The 22,314-nt window shown below is 40.6% G+C and overlaps 1 protein-coding gene across 2 annotated transcripts in view; it reads left to right on the top strand.

Moving 5' to 3' along the window:
- The first annotated feature begins 10,088 nt into the window (after window positions 1-10,088).
- The window catches only part of LOC104956413 (mediator complex subunit 13L), an 80,539-nt gene continuing 68,313 nt past the window's right edge, over window positions 10,089-22,314 (top strand). For both annotated transcript variants that reach the window (XM_010783908.1, XM_010783901.1), the window contains exon 1: window positions 10,089-11,517. In XM_010783908.1, coding sequence (XP_010782210.1) covers window positions 11,446-11,517 — 72 coding nt within the window. In that variant the 5' untranslated portion in view covers window positions 10,089-11,445. The remainder of the gene's footprint in view (window positions 11,518-22,314) is intronic.

Below are 22,314 nucleotides of genomic sequence, written 5' to 3'. Positions count from 1 at the left end.
AGTGAGTGGAAGGGCAAGCAGAATGACCATTAATGTAAATGGAACAGCTGTTAAGCGTCATATTGATGACGCCAGTGTTTTACCTGTACCTCCATGATTAGGCTGGATGTTTCATGGTTTAAATGGGAAAACAAGGTTCTGTAAAACAATTTTCTGGACATAGTGTTGAGTTTTGGGAATGGCCACTAGAGGTCATCACTAACATTGTGTTGGTGCCATGCTCCACCTAATTTGACAGAACTGCAGATATGCACACTGTAAACTCTGTATTTGACTCTACAGTACATTTACCAGCTTAAATGTTGCTTCAAGATCAGTTTGTACCTTAAAGAATAACTGCCAAAGATGCAAAAATAAAATGTTGGGATAATTAAGAGAATCCATGGATATGTGCCTAAACACCACCAAATGATTCTCCTTGTTTTTTGTGTATGTTTAGAACTACCATTCTTTAGTTGACCAGTTGAGAGAGAATTGCCTACACATGAGTTTAACAAAGTTATCTGTATTGCTCATTGAGTGAAGCTCTTGAATATTGCGTGCCTTAATTATATAAGTAGCATAAAAGGCATGATTTGACCTTTGTTTCCTGGTCCTTTTCTGTAACTACCATCCTCCGCTCTTATTTTTTCAAACTCCAGTTTACTTTTATTGTTTTCTGCCTTTGGCAAACATTTTCCTGTTCAGAAAAATTCATCATTATGGCAGGCTGTTGGCAATACCCCTGTACTGCTAAAAGTAAAGAGTAATGTTTTAATTTGGTGTCAAGCAAGCGGGCTCAGATCAAATCCACACACATTTATAAGTCCCCCTTGAGCAATATCAGGTGGCATTAGGGGGCCCAAGGAGACAAAAAGCTGATGAATTGAATTAATCTCCCCTCCCGTGATGGATGGGCCTGTTCGCAGGGGGTTGGAAAATGGGAGCATTGTTCATCTGTCACTCAGATTGCCATGTCCCTCCATGATTTGTGCCCGGCTTGTGAAGGCCACAAGTGGCCAAAAGACCTCCCTCTCTCCTTCTCACTCGTCTCACCGCTTTTTCCCCCCAAGCCTTTCAAATGCCTCCACCCCCACACTGATATCCATACAGCACAAGGCTGCACTCAGGACAAGAAAGCATACATATTTGTCACTCTCGCTTTATCGGACCGAAGTTGGTCCAGATAAAGCGAAAGTGGCATATTTATGCTTTAATGTGAAAAAAGTGTTATTTTATAAACCAGCATACTGTCGTTTGAGGAAATATATTTGATACAATATAAGAAATGTAATTCAATATTTTTTCCATAAGGCAACACAAAACTGGATTATGTTTGTTATTGAAAATACACTGAGTCTAATGGAATGAAAAAGAGGCTACTGAATATATTTTGACAGAGAAGCTGATTGAAAAAACATATTTGGTTATCTGTATGCATATTTGGTTTTGCTACGAGGTTGTGTTAAAAATGATTATCCTTGCAATTAGTTCACTGAGCTTGTGTGCATTATTCTGTTCCATTTTAATATCTTGAATACAGAAAGTTGCATGGCTAATTTATTTTTCAAAAATTGGTTGTAAATCTTATTTTCTTGCTTGAAGGTCCATACAAATACAGAGTGGCCGAGCCAATATGTTTCATTTAACCCTGTGTCCAGATTATTAGATTACTATGTTAAGCATACTATAATGGGTAAACAAAAAACTCAATTTAATTCAGTTTTGGCAATTAATTTTTCCCTTTCCTCCTGTAAGACACAGAACCTTTTGTTTAAACTTCAACTTGTTAATGGGGGGGTTGGGGGGGGGGACCTTCTTGGCTCTAAGTCTTTAGACCCCTTTGTTTCTCTCAAGCACCTGCCCCTTCAAAGGCACCTGCCCCTGTATAGGAACAGGTGCTAAAAGGTGATTGAATAGATAAAACAGAGATCTAATTTCTTCAATGCTTTTGTGCAACGTTGGGATTACAAATTGAGATAAGATAATATCTGCTACATGAGAGCAGAGGACACTGGAGATGACTGAATCTGAGGGAAAGCAGCAAAGCAGAACAGTTCCTCAGTAGAGATTAAAAATGGGAAAAGCTACATGTTACAATAAGATACTGGGGAATAGAGAGCTCTTGCCTGGTGCATGCTGGGATATCCCATCATGGTCGCAGGGGGCTAAACCGAACCAACCCCGAACCAGACAGTTTCAAATGCTTTACCATTCTAACATTCACTTATTACCGCTAAAGTAGAGCTAAGTTATGATAGAGAAATCATTATAGAGTATTTATTGAGAAACAAAATGATAGGGCAATTTGAAATATGTGACCCGATAATAGCTCCAGAAACAAAATAATTCCTGATCGGAACATGAATGTGCACACTAAATGTAACGACAATCCATCCAATAATTGGTAAGATGTCTAACTCAAATCCACATGGTGGTGCTAAAGAAAAAGTGAATGGATCACCAAAGCCAATTCGGTTTATCCTCTGGTACAAAAGATGGTGCCATTCCAGTACACACAGGATATTTTAGTGCTGGACAACATCGTCATCTTTAGAGCAATAACCCTTGACTTTTTCGCTTTCACCTTTCAGCCTGCATCAATATAAATGACAGACTCAACAGGATCCCTTCCCTTAAAATAACATCAAGTAAAAATCATTAGTAATGGGCAATGGGCCATAATTCTATTAGGGCTTCAATAATGGTTACTAAAATGCTCCGTCTGTCTGTCTGTCTCTCTCTCTCTCTCTCTCTCTCTCTCTCTCTCTCTCTCTCTCTCTCTCTCACACACACACACAGCTCTCGGTGCCCCCCTTTAGTTAAGGACTGTTTGTGGAAAGGCCACTTTGAGGGCACCAACTGAAATGTTTAACGCTCACTGGTCGATTTATTGAGGTCAGCAGAAGGCTACGTTTTGAGAAACAGAAGAGCGGGCTATGTTTGGATTGATTTTTCAGTGATTTTATGCTCTGAGCAAAAGAGAAACAAAAGACAATCACTGCACATCAAATCATGCCACAAAAGAAATAAGGCACGGCCAGATAAAAAATGAAGGGCAAGGCCAGTGCCGTGTCACTGTGCATTTAACTAATAAATATCAGTTTCTGTCTCTGTGCCGTGAAGACAAAAAGCATGCAGAATGCTGCTGGATTACCCTGTTATGTTCATTTAATTACATTTCAATCTCTGGAGGGGGGTGAGACTAGCACATTACTGGAATTGTACTCAGTGATTTATTTTTGAAACAGCATCTTTGGAAATACAAGTGAACATGAAATAATTAATAGAAATATGTCAACAGACAATCAACATTTAGGCTTAAAACACAGGGTCAAAGAGGAAATCACACATCATGTGAAAGCAGTTCACATTAATGATCATAAATAATGATAATAGAAAACAAGCTATTGGACCCATAGCATTCCTTATGAAATCAGGACCTTTCTTCTGACCGAGTGAAACTAGAATGAATCCTAGATCATGTGGATCAATATTTATTGGCTTAATAAAGATCCATGCCAAGCAAAGAGCAACATGACAGCGCTGGATTCAACAAAGGAGCCGTCAGTGATGAAGTGATGATTCCGGATTTGACACATTTGAAACAAGCTGTGTGCTCTGTATGCTCTCTCTCTCTCTTTGTGAAATGAATTAGGAGGACATGAAAACTGAGCAGACCTTCAGCGATACATTATGTATGAGGAGCTTGAAGGCTCCTATGAATTCTGTTCAGGTGGCATCAGAGAAAGCAGCGAAGTGGAAATGCTGGCTGGTCACTTAAAGCACACTATCTGTGGTAATATGTCTACATGAAGGCGAAGCACGCAGCTTAGGCTATATTCTTCTTCTTCTTGCAGTTTGAAATATGCAACACAACCAGGTTTCTATAGTGGCCACAGAGGAGTTTTACTGGGACAACAGGGGATTAAAGGCCTTGATCTAACCTTCAGGCTATCTCCCACCCTGCATAATTTGAAGCTACTATTTGCAATTTAAATTAAAATCTATATTTTTCTTTCCCATCTTGCACTTGATTAACTAGTTACAGCATTTCTGCGGTAATCATCCTTGTCCGCAACACGATGAGGCTTGTAGCACAAATACCATCTGTGTATCAGTGATTTTGACAGCTTGACATCATTTCCAAAATCAGATAACTTACCATATGATTCCTCATCTTCTGTTGTTTTGAGATAACATCTAATTTCCCTTCTCTCGAGTAATCCTACAAAGACATCGTCTGCTCATCGTGAAATCAATATGCTGCGGAAACACCATTACAACAGTGTTCACAGTGCTTGAGTGAATCATTGGAGATCACAGATGATTGGCACACCCAGAGACACACACACACAGGTATACAAACACGCTGTCACCTCCAGTGTGTCCTTTGATATAACAAGACTAATTAAAAAGCCTAAAAAGCACAAGAGTGCTCCATCTAATTCAATTGGGTGCTCATAGACAAATCTTTGGCACGTTGAGAAATGTGCATAAAATCACACCAGAGCAGAACCAGTATCAGGATGAATTACGCTGGGTGTAGTGGGCTCACAGGGGAGAGAGGATCATGTTCAATGGAGTGCATCCTGTGCCAACAGAGAAACAGTACACTACAGTCATTAGCAGCAAAGTACAGAGGGAGGGAGCATCTATCATCACAAGGCAGGACAGGCGAAAGAAGAATACCTACATATGTTATCGTCCTTGTTTAGCATGAAAGCATGCTAACATTAGCTAATTTGCACGATGACCAACTTATTAGACATTATTAGATGTCTGTGTTACATGAGAGGTCAGTGGATCAAAGCTGTTACGATTTATCCTATGGAGAACATTTATGTTAGTAAATATGCCACATTTTAAGGAATAAAACATGACAAACAAATGCTGGTTCTTAAGGGAATGTGACTGTGATGAATTCAGTATAGGATTTATCCTCTGGGGACCATGAATATGACTAAAGTTATGTTTTGTCAATTCATCAGGTTGACAGGAAACATAATTGTCGACCTGCCAGTTTCACAAGAAGATGAGTTAGGGGTTCTTTAAAGTCCTTAGTCATCCTCTGGAGAATATGAATGTCTGTGCTAAATGTTATGGCAAGCCATCCAATAGTTGTGGAGTGATTTCAGTCTGAGCCAAAGTAGTAGACCAACTAACTGACCGACAGACTGACATTGCCATCTATAGCTATAGAATAAGTCTATCTAAATCCATCTGCCACTGTTAACAATGGACTGTGCCTTAAGGCAGGGTTTCTCAAGTGGGGGTCGAGAGATCCTCACTGGGGGTCGCGAGATGATTACAAATAAAAAATGAAAATTAATTTAAAAAATGGATTATTAATTTTAAAAAAAATTAGATTAATAACGTGTGCATAGACATTTTTCAGGAGCGGACTGGCCATCTGTAGAATTTATCCAAATTTATTTTGGGGGTCGCGTGCTGAAAAGTTTGGGAACCCCTGCCTTAAGGATTACTAGTTTTTGCATAACATTTCAGCCATAATTTGGAGTGGAAAGGTTTCTCATAGTTGCCAAGCATGCAAGTTTCAGCTTTCTAAACATCAACATTTGCTTCTTTTTTTATATATATATCATTGTACATTTGAAAGAAAATGCCTCTTGAATACTTTGTCTCCATGTTCTGGCATTTTATAGGTTAATCAATTGCAAAGAAAGGAACAACGGACTATTTGATAATTACAATAATTGCTAGCAGCAGACCTTATAACAGGAAATGAAAGTAGATAGACATCAAACAAGCATATAAATGGAAACTAGGTAACAAAGCCTATATTTAGAGAGTAACAGTGGCTATACATTAAACTGACAGGCAGACAAATGGTCTGATAGCAAAATCAGAAGGACTGGACGTGCCAGTTAAAAAACACAACAATGAGTGGATGACAGTCTAAGAAGAGTTAGACCTACAGACGTCCTGTGATTTAAAGTCTCTCTCTCTGCCTCTCTCTCTCTGGCACTGCTATAATTTTCCTGGGTGGAATGATGGATGAGGCGGTGTCAGCCCATGTTCATTATAATGCACACCATCTATTCTTCTCAGCCAGACTCTCCGCGCTCCAGGAAATGCCAGAGAGGTATTGGAGCCGCGAAGAGAGGAGAAACTCTCATCTGATTTTATGGAGAGAATTTGCTGCTAGGTGTGTTAGCACACGGTGATCCATCAATCACTAATGAAGATACTGCAAGCTACTGCTTGTTCTTAAAAGAAACACATTGCTCTCTGGGTATGAATAAATACCCCTCGATATCCATGCCAGCATAATCCCTTGCAATGTGCTCGTCCTAAATTAATAATGAGCACACCAACAGTTAGCTGTATGCAAAACATGTAGAAAAACATGTAGAAGCAGTGTTTGTCACCATGACCTATTTGTAACGTATTGAAGGCCATTAAAGCACATTCTCTCATACAGCTACTATGAGTGATGGGACACAACAAACACACACTATTTACTGCCAAATATGGAGCAGTTATAGAACAATTGAAGGTTGTGTACGTTCAAGAGCAAGCAGGATTTAACAACATTTAAAACGAAAAGCTGACAGTTGTAGTTTGCTGTCAATCAAATCAGGTCAAACCACACAGAGAGAGTCCCGGATTTATTGGCACAAGCTAGTCTTCAATTAATCACAAAGTTATAATTCTTACTCCACTAAATCTGGTTGCACAATTACAGCATAAGGACATGTAAGTTCGGTCCAATCAAAGGCAATCGACTATGTAAACAGGAAGTCACTGTTCCATTATAAACTCTAACACACATTAAGAAAACAAGAGATTTAGCGGGCAAACCATATATTCAACTTAAACTACTTATTTGTTAATTTATTACTTTTTTGTTTTATTATTGTATAGAAGAATATGTGTTTCTGAATTAGAAACATGAAATCAATTGATGCTAATGTCTTCACTTTTGGCTGCTGATTAAGCAGATTAGAAATAATACCAACAGAAAATCCCCCCCGCCCCCAAACTTTAGCTTTGTTGCTTTTTTAATCCTACTAAAAGAAGTACTAAACGATTTGTAATGCATGTTTTTAGGGGCTTTAATAAACCAGCTAATACTTTTAAATCTTTAGAGAGCCCAAGGTTATAAGGAAAAAAAGACCAACATTGTTTTAATCAGAGTGAAAGTTTTACAGGAAAACTATTAAAACAATTAAAGAGTAAATAACATATTTTACGTGCTGCAAAAAGACTTGTGCCACCTGAATACACATCTGCATTAATTCACGAGTGTATTTACCTCATCTTGTCCATTTACGGAAGAATAAATAAAAGACCCACACATACTTTTACAGAGCCAAACATTAGATAAACACACAAATACGCATCCACTTTATCCTAAACAAGACTAAACACATGGTCTAGACAAACACATTATCTCTAATCACAACAGTAATGCATCTTTTCTCTTCACACACAGTTCAGTCAGTGGGGGCCTGATGAGAAGAATTGTGAAATATTGAAATAGATGTATTCAAACTGATAGCATCTATTGGCTATCAGCTCCGCACCAAGTGAGCCCAAATGTGTGCGAGAGTCTTTTGAAAGCCTTTGAGAATGTATTGAACAAAAGGAAGGAAAAAAGTCTCTAAATGAGTTCTGGATCATTCCTGGAGCAAATGGATCAATAACTGCCAGGCTAAGCCCTCGCTCATCCATCTGATTCATATCTTCCCCTCCCTGCTTTTCAGATATAAGAGGAATCACTGGACTAAATGCTCCCTTTCTCTGGTGATATGTACCAGCTGCAAGCTGTTTCCTCAACTACATAAAGCTGTATGAAGTGATTAATGTCAGAATTGTTCTTATATCAGAGTGGATTGGATATGTCAGTATATGATGATCTTCTCTAGAGATGTATGGCAGCTAAAAGAATATCAGATGTCTATAAATAGCTCTGTTAGATTTACACTTAGGAGAAATGCAGCCTGCACATCCTATAAATTATAAAACAGAAATCAACCTACTGCCACTATGCATCCGTTTATACACATCACATGATGGTGGGTTGATGTTCAAATGTGTCTGTGAGAAAATGTGAAACTCCCCATGCTGCAAAATTTACATTCTGTGTCATGTACTTACCTGGCTAAGATGGCTCTTGCTTAAAAATAGTTGTCTCCTTTATATGATAATGCTCAGTGGAAAACCTGGCAAGGTAAATCAACTTCTCCTGTCACTGTTTGTATGTTCACTAACTGAGTGTTTAACATATAGGCTCAACTGTGTGTTCATGCAGTCACACTGACATTAAAATAGATCCATGAAGCTTGATATTAGCATAAAGATTAAGATAATTATCAAAGAGTGGGGGCATTTAAGAAAAAAAATGACCCTGAATGAAAAAGCCCATTCAACCCAATGTGAGTTTGGAAAATTGCAATCTATTTTAGTATACCTCAACAATGGAATTATGATCAGTGGAAATGGCCATGACATGGGACCTTTAACAATTTTAAAGACCTCTAGGGGGATCCATGTGAAAAGGTCTGCCGCCATTGACAAACCACTGTTTAATTTAGCATATTTTAATATTCATATATTGAGAAGAACCTGTCTACCAAATACATTCCCTAATTGGTCAAAAGAAAATAATGTGAACACATTTAAAGACATGCAGTTTGAAGCCAAAACCAGCAAATCCAGTTACATTTGTAGTCCAAACGTAAGGAGAAACCCAACCATATATAGCACATATTTATGATAAAATAAATAATTTATAACAGCACAAATATTTGATGCACTGACTCCTGGATGGCCTCTTCTGTCTACCTCAGGAAACGGGAGCTGTATTAATAATCTTTTGTTCTTCATCCTCAAAGGGCTCCACCTGCAATATTGGAGAACTGAGAGAAGACCTAAAGCTTTTATAGTTTAAACAAATCCTCCAACAATATGTCTACATAAATATGACAATGCATCAGGCACACATGACTGGATAGTAGGACGTATACAAATACAGTTATGATAAGTCCCACTGTTATTTCTGAGATTTTTTGGATGTTTAGCAACCTTGAAGTGACTCAGTAAATGTATATATTTCTACATTAAGGGCAACAAAATGAATTAAGAGTTCATATTCCTCCACCAAAATGTTAATGCTGCAACATAACTTTTATGGTTCCTTTTATTGCCTGTAATTTATTTTACATTCTTGGAAAGAACACTGTTATCTGGTGATATAAAAGCAAAAAGCCTATTTTAAAAATGCAATATGCTCCATAAAGCTGAGGGAAACTAATTCTCGTAATTCTCTGTTGGGCTGTTAATATGAACAATGAATTTTACAGTGGAAATTGTAATTTATTTTATTTGTCAATAGGAAAACATTGATAAGGACAGATTCAAATACAACTGACCAAATAACAAATACAACTACAAATAACTACATGTGACCAAAATACATATTTTTTGGTGTCATGGGGGTAGAGATTGGGGGGGAGGAATGTTCAATTAGTTTTAATGACCTTGCATACTGCTGGATAGCTTGTGAAATATACTCTATAATACTCAAAAGTCTTATTTAAGTGGTGATCATATTTCACATCATTAATCAAAATCTGCAAAGTAAATAAAGGTAGGCTATAGGAGTAAAACACGATTTACCTCTGAATTATAGTGGAGTAGAAGTAGAAAGCAGCTACATTTTGAAATACTCAAAATGTTACTTAAGTACAGTAGGCTACTTGAGTAAATCTACTTAGTTACTTTACACCCCTGTCAGTAAGTCATTCTGACCTCTATTCTCTCACATCCTCTGTTGTGAGATCTCTATATAACCAATGCATCACACAGCAAACATCTCCATATACAATAACCTTTCTTCAATCACTTTGAATAAACAGACAGGCAGAAACCTAACAACAAAGAGTGAAACAGTCGAGGAACTGCTGACTGTCAGCACATCCTCTCCAGTGTTGCATCCAGTCTCACATCAGAGATCCTAAACAGTGCTGTAATCCCAGACTTTGGTGATCACGTGAGCACAAACTTGGCCAAATGGGAAGGCGAGTCTCGGTAGTATACGCTTCCGACCGCCATTACATTACAATGCGTGGTAGGCTGGACGATCGTGCGCGGAAAGAAAAAAAATGCTCCAGCGGCGCTACGCGTAAAGCAAACACACACAGAGGGTGAGGATGACACATTCGAGCCACACGTATTTACCATTTCAATAACACGCTCCGAGAGATCAACAACGAGGAAGCAGTCTCCGCTGAAAAACCCTGCACATGTTTGAGGATTTAATTCAATAATCAAATCACCATTTCCCCGAAGAAGAAGGATGAGGATTCGCTTTTTTAAATATCGCGGTGGTTTATGAAGAAAATATCTGCAGCATGCAACATTATGTCAACGATCGGCGCCAGACAAGGACTGTCACTTTGGCTTGAACTGTGAAAAAAAAACCAAATTTTTGTCTGCAAGACTGAGGCTGTTGTGGCCGCGCGAGGACGTTTCGTAATGATTTAAAACTGAAAGGAAGGAAGGTTTTTTTTTCTTCAAACCTCGGTCTACAGAAGCCTGCTTGTCGTTTTCCTGGTGGTGGAGAGTAAGAATAGTTTTTCTTGTCTGAACGCTTTGACTCATGATTCGGGGGGTTACACGGGAACCCGCTCGACTTTGTCCGCCTTGCCACGGAGGAGCACCGGGGGCTTTTCTTCCCCAGCGACCCCTCGTCTGCGGTCCGTTTAATTGAAGAGCAACAGAGGGATTAAACATTCCTGCTGCTCGCCTGTTTGTGCGAGGCAGACTGAGCTACATTGTGAGAGGAACGGTTGTGGTAAGAAAGAAGGCTATAAATAGCTCATGCAATTCTCGAAAACTATCACAAGTGGTGCATCAGCTTGTGGAGCAGACGGAATCCGATATCCTGCCTGTAATGTCTCGGCTTTAAGTTAATTGTTTTCGGAGAACGTGTGGTATTTTTAACAAGAAGTTCGGACTCTTAATTTCGCATTTTTGGGGGCTGTTCCTCGGCGCGGAAGAAAAAAAGGAGTCGTTTCCCCATGGATTATGCTCATTTAATGATGAAACTATTAGCGGAAAGGCTGATATGGAAACAGCCTGATCTTCCTCTGTGTGTGGATTGAAATGGATACATTGCTGTGCTCTCCGCCTTTGACAATGATCACATTTGGAATCGTCTGACCTGGTTTGTAGCAATGTTTTGATTCCCGCACACGCTTGGATTTACATTACAACATTATATCCGCTGGGGTTTCATGGATGCATTCTGCACTTCTTTTTGAATACGCCCATTCCTCTGCCCGACCATCCCGAGTCTATTATCTGGACCTCTTGTGAGGTGTTAAGCCTGCTTGTTTCGGCAGACTACGGGAACCTATTTGTCAGCCCTGCTCGGTGTTTGATACCGATGTAGGATTTCGACATGCCCAGCGCTGACGACCCCAACGGCGGACGATTATGACTACAACAGCGAATTGGGTGGCTAACGGGGCAAGCCTTGAGGACTGCCACTCCAACATTTTCTCTCTGGTACGGTATCCATAATAAATCATGCATGACACACACACACACACACACACACACACACACACACACACACACACACACACACACACACACACACACACACACACACACACACACACACACACACAGCCAGTTGTGATTGACAAGTCATAAGACCGTGGGAGGCACGCTTACATGTGTGTCTGCTGTACAAAGGTGAACCATTCTGGTGTTGTTATTCGGTAATCATTAACACGGGTTAATGGTCCGAGAAAAAGCACCATATTGCACCTCTAGGACTGTTATAATAACACATCTCAGCCCAGAGGCTCATATCAACATGATTTAAAAAATACTAACACTTTATTACGTGATTCAAACCAAAAACGTCCCACATAATGCTTAAAATAACAATTTCAAATGCTACCAAAACAAATGGACCACTAATTTTGGCATGCTTTTACAGTACTGGCATGGGTTGAGCAGATAAACAATAGATTAACTCTCATTTTTCACCATCAAGAGCACAGTTTGATCTGGCCTTTATCCTGCTCCTCTTTATAAATAATAATTTCACTGGAAATCTAGCAGGAACTCTGTTGCATTGCCAAGCAACTAACTTGGAGAGAAGGCGTTCAGCTGCCTTTGTCAAATATTTCTCCAGCCAGAGAATGATAAAAAGGTTTTCAGGAAAAATTGTTTGATGTGATGATCTACAGTAATGGCTCACCAGGTTATAAATGGGAAGATTAGTGACAATGTTCTGTGATTATATAAATGGACAAGCATGCACAAAAGCCATATACAAATTGTGGTGATAATAATGTCTCCCAGAGGAAGGTTAATAAGATTTTGACAGACAGTAGCATATAGCAAGCACACAGCGGAAGCAACACTTTCACACTCAGTTTATCTGAGAAAGGTGTTTTTTTTTAGGCAGTATCGTTTTTGCAGTAGTCACTGGTTTTGCGGGTGGAGGAGATTGAGCAGTGCTTTCACAGTTTTCATCCTGCAATCAGCGAGTTAACTGTCCTACTACAACAGGCAGCCAAGTGGAAAGGCATGCGGTAGACCGAGCTCAGGCACAGGCGGCTGAGAACCACAACAACATAGGGGTCCTGAGGGTTTTTTAGGTGATCATGCAGGTTGTCCACCAGCAACAGCACTAAAAAAAATGAGGAAACACGTGTCACATAGTGAAAATGTTGATAGTTGTTTTAAAGGACAAAAGGAAACGTTGTAGTCATCACAGCTTTCAAACTAACAAACAAACTACCAGCAGTTATTCCTTCTTATGTATTTCAGTAGTTTTTGTGATTCACTCAAAATAGTATATTTTGCTATTCAAAAGCATCTTGTTTCAATTTCTGTGCACTGACGCTGAAATAAACGTAACAGCGCTCCAGTATCAGCCCTCTTAAATTCTCTCAGTCTGACATGTTACACTTGAAAACAGCGATTACGCCTCTGTCAACGTCTCAGTCGAGGTGATTCCCCTCGTGGAACAAGCTTTCATTCACTCACCCTGGCGTTGTTGCCGTCGTGCTGGCCCTGCGAACATCCCTTTCAAACCGAGGGAGAAAGAGATCATCCATCAGCTGGCTTGTTGAGAATATTTATGACTGGCTAGTGCCACAGCGGTTGCTCACTGGCAGGGCTCCTACAGGGAAGTCCAAGAGCGAACAAAGCACTAATGACACTCCAAGTGTCCTGGTTAGAGGATGGGACTAAGACAAAGAGACAGACTGAGGGATGCAGATTGCATCCTGGTGTTGAAAATGACATACTTGAGCTACATGAGTTAAGAAGTGTTGGCTGAAGTTTTGTTATCTTAAATGCAGGTGGGAGTATTGATCCAACATAATGTGTATGTTATAGGATTTATTGCTTTAGTTGTTTTCTGGTTCCATATCACCACTTATAATTTGGTGCAGAAACACTTATTTGATTAATTGATATGCATTTAAGCAACTTGAGGATGTAACCTTTGTGTATAGGAAACTAGAGGGAATTTCTTCAGTTCTTCTGATATTCTACTCACCGAAAAAACTTGCTAATTATAATATTCATCAGTTGAATGCATAACTAAAGAATGAAATCTCTAAGGTTGACATTTCCTAACCTTTTTCTCCAGGTCATGTTGGCTATCTTCTTACAAAAAGGTCTCATGGCTAACTGGCGAGTGCTCTGGTATGACAGCCTGTTAAACAGCATTCCTACATGCAATAACCTCGCCCCTCGCTGTTTAACCGTGTGCCTTTGCAACCAGCATCAATAAAAAGTGCCTTTTTAGAAAGTATAACTACACATACTGTGGGACTTTATGAGGATGCAGCAGGTTAGTGTCATGCGCTCTGTGAGGCCGGTGTCACATACTTGAGATTGCTGCCATCGCACAACCCACTAAACAACTGCCTTGTGTTGCTGCTGATCACCCATCTGTGGCAGAAAGCAAACAAGACCTTCGTTAAGTGTGAGAAAAGATCTGAGCTGGTGTGCTAATTTAAATTGGTGACGGAGGAGGGAAGGGTGGAGGACGAGAGGAGAAACAGAGGAATGTTTTTAGCCGAGGAAGGAGTGAGTGAGACTGCAGCGGAATCTGTTTTCATTTTAGGAAAGTATTATGACTGATGTGCATTTCCTGACTGCTAGCCTCAGCCTCTTTGAGTGAGAAATGGTGAGAGTGAGACAGAGCAAGAGAGAAAATTAAAGAGAGAGGAATGTAATGAGAGAGAGAGAGAGGGAGAAAACAGTCATCTTTCTGTGGACTGGGCCGGTTCTTATGATGCCAGAGTCCCAGCCTGAATATGAAATGCTTGGAGACAGTCGAGATCCTCACGACGCAGGAAGCCTCAGTGTGTGCGTGTATGTGCGCGTGTGTGTGTATATTGTAAACACTATAAACCAGCGAGACTCGGGAGACAAACTTCAAACACCCATCACATTATACACAGACAAATACACACACGGATGCATTCACCAACACGGAGACGGGAACAAAAAAATAAACATGCACACACAAACATATGTAACACACATGCACACACACAGTATCTTCCAGCCACAATTGCATGTTTTATCTCATTTTATTCAGTTTTTTTAATACATCCTATATCCCAAGGACGCAGGCCTGTACAAACATAGGTAGAATGCAGCGCCCTTAATTAAAGGACTTCCTCTGTCCCCTCGACAGAGTGCAACACTGGTAATTAAGTGTCCTCAAGTGGAGGTCTAATGTGATCAACTAAGAGGTGCTCATTAGCCAAACTGTATTCCAATAGAGATCTTGCATGTATAATAATGATGCTACTGTTGGCTATGGAAATAAAGTGCTCGGAGATGAGGCAGAGAGAATACCATTAACAGCATGTGTCTTGATTTATGGCAGGTGAGTGGCCGTGCCTTGTAAGAAGAATCAGGTAATCAGGGAAGGTGCCTTTTTAATATAGGCTGTTTGCATTTCCTCGTTATTAATGGTGGTGGATATTGCAAGCATGCTAAGGTATGAGGAAGAAGCAGAGGTTGGATGAAGTGTGTGTCATGATCTGCTGAGCCAAATAATCAATAAAGTTGGACTTATACAGGTCTGTGTGTTGTTTGCGCTGACAGGATACCAACATTATATATTTTTATGTTTATTTAGCACAAAAAGTCTAATTTGTAGAAAAATGTTGCTTGATTGTATAACCTTAGAGCTAGTTAACTTAATTAGAACTTGACTAACAAATGAATGCTAATTTACATGTCATTCTGGCATGTTGCAGATATTGGTAACATGTAGTGATAAGATATTGTAAGACACAAAAGTTCAAACTGTTGCCAACCATTGACTTTTTAACAGTTTATTTTTTAACTGTAAAATATCCCATTCACAATACTTGAACAACCAGATTTTAAGTATTCTTATAAAAAAAGTGTTTTCATGTCATGGCTATTTGTAATGAATATATATATTTTTTCCAAAATATCATTATTAGATATTAAAATTATCATGAGGCACAAGACTTTTAAAAAAAAGCACATACAAACCTTCATTTATAAAAAAAAAAAAAAGCTATATGATTTCCAAAATATCTGGGCACTATTAATGCTATGCAAGGCAAACAATAAAACAAACTAGTGCTCCGTGCTCGGGCCCTAATAAATAAACATACACTACTTGTCAGCAGGATCAATTTATTGTTATTTTTTGCCTGTTCACCGGACCTTTTCTACATGTAATGCATTAAAGATTATTCCCAGATTCATGGGACTATGTGATGAAAAGGACTGATAAGTAAACATCACTATGAAGTGTAATTAATATTCAGATGACATTGAACGCCTGCCAGCGTCCTCGTACACAAGGAGAGTATCCGTCCAGGTTTCCGAGGCTTCACCCCCAGTCCTGTGCTTTGTGCCCTATGGAGCAGCTCCATCTGCCTGCTCCTCACTCCACAGTCCACCCCCGACGCCCAACCTGTGCTCTTGGCTCCGCTCGCTTGCAATTTTGACAGCTAGCACTGGCTTCACCTTGAGACTGCGTGTGGCGCCTCCCCCTAATCTGCCCCTGTCACTACTGTGGGAATCCCTTGTCATCGCAATAGGACTCAACCCGGCGGTGCCCCACCAGTGTGAACATGGCATTCTGTGTGTCAGACATACAGGCTCCTCAAATAGTTTGCTGCCATAACAACATGATTTGTGAACAAGGATTGCTCACTCTTGCCTTCTGTTTTTACTACACAACCTTTTTCTATTAAATTCTCCCATGAGTGTGGTCATGGATCTTATCTGAGCAGCAGGCTTGTCACTGCCCTCTCACAGAGGTGAGGAACGGTTCAAAGATGGACAGGGAGGGAGGGAGGAAGGGAACCACCGCTGGTCCCGGAGCTGGAAGTGGGCCGGGATGGGCTGGAGTGTTTTGGAGCACGGTGGGTTGAGTGTGAAATATGTAAGCCCTGCAGTGCCAGCTGTGATCTATTCTTAGTGCCCGCTGGTGTTCCTGCATGTGAGCAGGGCGACAGAAGGCTGAGCGGGACAGGAGGATTGGAGGAATGGCCAGGAGCTTGTGCCACCAAGTGCTTGTGATTGCTGAAAAGTTAGCTAGTTAGCTGGCAGACTGATAGACTGCGATAGATAAATAGAAAGAATCTGTGGTGAAAGATGAATTTAGATCATAATTCTACTCTGTACAAATACATTACAAATGAAAGTCCTCTGAAATCAGTATTAGATCCCTTTTCTGTTATCAAGATAAGTGCACTTATAGTTAATGATTTAATGAAAAAAATGGATTTTGACTGGAATCGCTCAAAAGTTATTTTTGTCACCTGTTTATTAATGATAATTGGAGTGTAAAAAAGTATATGGCAGCATTATATTAAGTCACAAGTAAACTATAATGTTCCTAAAGGGGCCCTATGGTGCTCATTTTCAGGTCTCATGTTTGTATTTAGTCTCTACTGTGACATGTCTCCATGCTTTAAATTTCAAAATAATTTTTCTCATACTGCCTGTGCTGCAGCACCTCTTTTCACCCTCTGTCTGAAATCAGAGCCTAGTCTGCTCTAATTTGTTAGCTTGCCGGCTCTGTTGTGACTGGTTAGCCGCTTAGAGATGCCTATCAAGCACAATGTCTTGGAGCACTGGCCAATACAAGCGTGAGCGCTACATAGTGATGTCATTTCGTTTCAGATGTAAACAAAGGAGTCCAATGGAGGCGTTTCAGACAGGGGGGGAGGGTGTGGAAAAGAAACTCCCTCTGGACGAAACTTCGGGATTTTAGCCTTTACAGACCAGTTAAATGCATAAAAAACAAATATATAACACACTACAGGAAAGGGAAACCCCAAAAAGCACAAAAGCCCCCCTTAAACACTGTATTGTTTTTTCCACCACAGCTGAATACAGTTATTCTGTCTCATGTAGCAAGACATGTTCCTCCAAATGTGTTTTTCTCCCTCACAGATTTAAATCACTTTCCTCCAAACTATTACATTTTGGATGTGTGTTGCTACACTTCCTCTGCTACACTTCTGAGCCATGTTTAATTGATAGATCATTTCTATAAACAAAGCGTTTGTCTAATGATGCCTCTTCTCTCTGTGCCATTATACTATCTGTAGCCATCTCTAGATAATTTCTTTACAGGTAGATACTGCACTGGGCAAATATGTTCTGCAAGCCAGACAGCTTTGCCAATATCGTGGTTGGCTGGGATTCAAATGCAGTTAAAGCACACTTAGGTGAAAGGGTGTCTTTTTAGAGCGGCACAACAAGGGGAGAGAGAAAACATTACTGTTGGCTACTGTGTTGTTGCAAATTCTAATTATCATGTGTTCATGTTCCATTGAGAGATTATCTGCAACCAATCAGACGGGTACTTGATTAGAACAAACACATTATATGCAGACTGTTGATTCACAGCCGTTTGTGGTGCATTGATTCTCCCTGTGCTGCCAAACGGCACTCTCCCTCTCTCATCTTGAATTAGGCAGACATCCATGATTTTTCATATGCAAATGTGTACAATTTCACTCCTGGCTTCCATCATAGGATAAATGGACTTTCCAGTATAGAAGTGACACCCAAAGGGTTTGATGGAGTATTTACCAGTCATGACTGAAGGAGATGCAGGGATAAGTGTTTAGGCAGGGTAGTGTTGGAAGAGAACATGGCATGGTACCAGTGTATCTGTTGTAAAGAGTGAATGGACAGGAGAGGAGGACTTGAGTGGGATTACATAAGATTTTGTGTGTGTTGAACATGTTGGCAGAAGTGCAGTGGACTCTAGTGTTAAAGCTCTGATTGGCTGCCACTCCCACGTAGTAAGCAAACAACAGCTTAGTTGCTGTTTACACGAAAACGCAAACAGTTGTATCCGCTACTTTTCTCTTTCGTATAGCCCGTTCGTTCACACGAGGCCGTAACGGAAACGCGGAAATGGACCCCGCAAACGATAACGGGTCCGAAGGTGGATAGATCTGCAAATGGAACGCTCTGGGGGGCCAAACAGCTCAGTGTGTACGCCCTATACGATCATTTCCTGGTAACAATGAAGCCATAGCCCCACCTCTCCCCACCTCTGCTGCTCACTGCTGTAGCATGGTCAGTAGCTACTGTCAATAGCTACTGTCAATAGCTACTGTTAGCTACTGCAAAATCTACAGCTCGACCATGCTACAGATGTTAGTGCAAAATCTACAGCTCCTCTACTACCACAACCATCAGCAACAAGTGGACATGGAGAATTACATGAACTACATGTTGCTAAATCCACCGCGGGGCATAAACAGAAGGGCAACCATGGCGGGGGTCTTCTTCGCTGCTTTGATGTATTTTGTGGCAGCCCGGCATAATGTACTACGGCGTCTCCAGCGCTTTCAAGCGGTCTGGTGCGGACGTACAGCGCCACTTACAGGCCCGGCATATGTACCACAGCGTCTCCAGCACTTTGGAGCGGTCTCGTGTGAACGGAATACTTTTTTGATATCGTATTCGGTTCGTTTGTGTTTCGTATGCGTTTGCGTTTGCGTTTGCGTGTAAATGGGTCTTACAGACAGCAGCCAGGTGAGTTACAGGTTGGAACCTGTTCAGGTGTGACCCTCGTGAAGTTAATGGGTTGGACCCAAACACACTCACACACAACCACACACATATACACACATACAGAGGCTTTGCTTCTTACCAGTTCTTCTCTTTTACATTTTGTTTTTGCTGGCTTGTAATGAAACAAGTGGAAGTCATGCTGATTTATGCACTGCATGACTGTCATTTGATCTGAAATGGCATCCCTGTGGAAAAAATCAATGCAGGAAGGAAATTACAAGCCAAATTAGATATTTTTCATACCGCTTATGCTCCATTTGCCCAATTTCAGGAACAATCAGACTATAAACTACTTGTAGCCGTTTGTGAAAACCTCCATGCAGGGCTAATTGTACAATTACTGTGTGGGATTCTCTCATTCTCTCAGTAAAGAAAGTCAGTGAGAAATCCTATACTGCAACGCTCATGTCTTGCTTCTGGTAATCCCAGGACTTTCCTGCATGTGTGACGTGCTCGATAATATCTTCAGCCAAATTTGAGCTTATGAACTCCAGCTGTAGGGAAACAAATGGAGGTGTAGTTGTGCTCAGGGGAGACAACATACACTATTTTGTGATTCTTTTAAAGTAAGAGACCACAGCAGAGCTTAAAATATTATACTGTATTTATACTGTAACCCTGGAGACAGAAATCTCAAAAATTGAATACCTTGCTGGATTCCTATAGATGTTGTATGTTGCCTAGCAACTGTTTTTACTTTTTATCTCGTCTTCTGTTTTTCCTTCTCTGTGATTCTCAGTTCTTATGTCTTTGTCTGGCTGTTTCACTCCTTTCTCCCTCCACGTGGCTTGTCACGGGTAATTAAGTTACACCAGAGAGACACTAAAGCAGAGACTGGTTTATTTATTTGCACGTTAATAATTTAGGCTAAGCATGGCCAAGGCTTTAGCCTGTCCCATAAGGCTTTAAAAGCAACCTGACGCTGCAGCTTTGTGTTGTTTTATTTGCCAAATGGCTGGGGATCTTGTCAGCCCTTTCAGCTGCTGCAGTGCACTGTGCACAATGTCTCGCTGTCCTCATTGGTCTTCCCCTGCTGTCGTCTGCTGCCTCCCGCCTCTCTTTGTGTCAGGTGAGAAGTCATGGCTTGATGGAGGCTTTCTGCTGCGTGATTGGCGGGTCTATCCGTCACTCAGCCCTGGGGACTTTCACTGCTCTAATTAGGTCGCTTGGCTTGCTCACCTCCCAGGGCCGGATGCTACAGCAGAACACAGATCAAATGACGGTCCCTTGTTTTGTAGGGACTTGTAAAGGTGGCGGCAGAAGGCAGAGGAAAAGCATCTGTTTCGTGTCTGCAGCCCCAGAGGCCTTCTCTCTACACCTGTGTGGTGCTTGTGTGTCGCTCCTGCTTCCTCACAAGTGCAGCAATGTGCATCGCTCTTCATTTGTGGTGTAAAATGCCAGAGGGGAGCGCGACTCCTTGTGGGTTAATTTGATTTCAGCGGGTTAATTGATGAAGGGGGAGTCGTTGCCTGTTCTGATTTCTGCCACTCGCTCCTCTAACTGGTGACTTCTAGCCGCTGACTTAGCAGCACAGCCATCCTCTTTGTTCATTTTTGTTTTTCATACTTGATATTTCACAGCTGCCTCACTGTGGCTGCCATTCAAATTGTCAATAAAGTTGTAATCCTTAAGATTTTAGTCCTGGTGGTGAATTCAAGAGTGGTTTATGACGACAAACACTACTGAAGCAGCTCCTTTGTCAGGAATACAAAAGAAGAGCACCTGCTGTAGCTGTTTACAGTGCAGCCAGACTCTGTTTTAATGAAGTCAATATTTAGCCTTTTCCATTATGCAAACAAACCATCATGCCATGACACAACACAAGAGCTGACTGGTTTAAACTACTCTGTGTTAAGTTAATACATTTCCAAAATAACTAATGTCTTATTTTGTGGTAGCAGTTTTGTTGGGTTAGGACTAGCCGCTGTAACAGATACAAATATTATCCTGTGACTACTTCACAATAACATCTGTATTTTCTTCTTGTCTGTAGGTTGGTATTTTGACTTGAGAGATGGAAAAAGGCAGACTCCACCGCTAACTATAATTAAATTCTGTATGGAACTGGTGAAAAATGCTGACAAAAATACTATCAAAGACTGTTCTTGATTGGATTTCATGAATCCTTAAGGATTGTTACTTTAAAGAAAAAGTGTTTATGCTGAAACTTCAATTAAGTGTTATTGGGCCAGTTATCTCACAGTGTATGTCAGAAATAATTCAATTACACCCGTTGTTTGACATTGAATGAAACAGAGATGGCTAGCTATTGTTGCATGTGTCTGATAAAGTCTTGGAGTCTTATCTAAAGACTCAAAGGTATCACAAGCGATCTGAACACACCCTGAATATTGGCAGCTTGTCAAGTGTCTAAACTGATTTGACGTTGATGAGAAAGCTATGCCCCTCTGACAGAATAAGTGTTTCACTTGTGCCAGAGTAGGTAAAACTGCTGATACAAGCTGTCTCTCAATTGCTTAAAGTGCCTCCTTTGTCAGACTATCCGACTGGGAGGCTCTTACACCGTAGTGTGATTCCTAAAGAAGTGGCATTTTTCTTAGATGACGGTCTCATACACTTTCTGCCAGCTTTGATAGAGCACTATGCTTCACTAAGATGAACATTTTGAGATCAGCTGCAACTCTGATAGAGAAGTGTCCTTAACCCCAACATCAGCTTGTAACCAAATGCTGTTATTTTCTTATTCTGTAAACATTTTAACAACTGATTTTTAATAGAGCTTCACTTGAAAAATTAATGTCATTTGTGGTAGTAAAAGGAAGTCCAGAGTAATGTTTAAATATGCTGTCCCAGGCAGCTACCACATCCCTTGTCCATGTGGAAAAGGTCCAACACAAACATGCATTTGAGTTTAAGAGGTCTGTTAAAATGGACCGACAAGTTTTTCTTTTTGGAGGAAGAACACGCATATTTTCAGTCTGTAGACGCATTCCTGCAAAGTGTGTGTCAAGTGTGTTTTCCTCTCAGCGTTGCGATCTAAGTGGTGGAAGTTTCCTCTGTATTATGAAGCTCCTGGGCTTCAAACAATATGCAGTATGTATTATATGTAAGTGTCAATCTGAAACCTGATGTATGACAAACCTCATGATTGTCTCCTCTGTTGAAGCCACATGGTTGTATGCAGCGTTTGAGCAATGTATGCCAAAGATGAAAGTCCTGACTTCCATATTTCCCCTTGATTACAAGCACATGCTGCACTGAGTCTGACCT

This window comes from Notothenia coriiceps, unplaced genomic scaffold (genome assembly GCF_000735185.1).
Source record: "Notothenia coriiceps isolate Sejong01 unplaced genomic scaffold, NC01 NC01_scaffold00000666, whole genome shotgun sequence".
In the NCBI taxonomy this organism is placed as follows: Eukaryota; Metazoa; Chordata; class Actinopteri; order Perciformes; family Nototheniidae; genus Notothenia; species Notothenia coriiceps.
The sequence above is the reverse complement of the archived record's forward strand: the minus strand, read 5'-3'. Positions and strand labels throughout refer to the sequence as shown.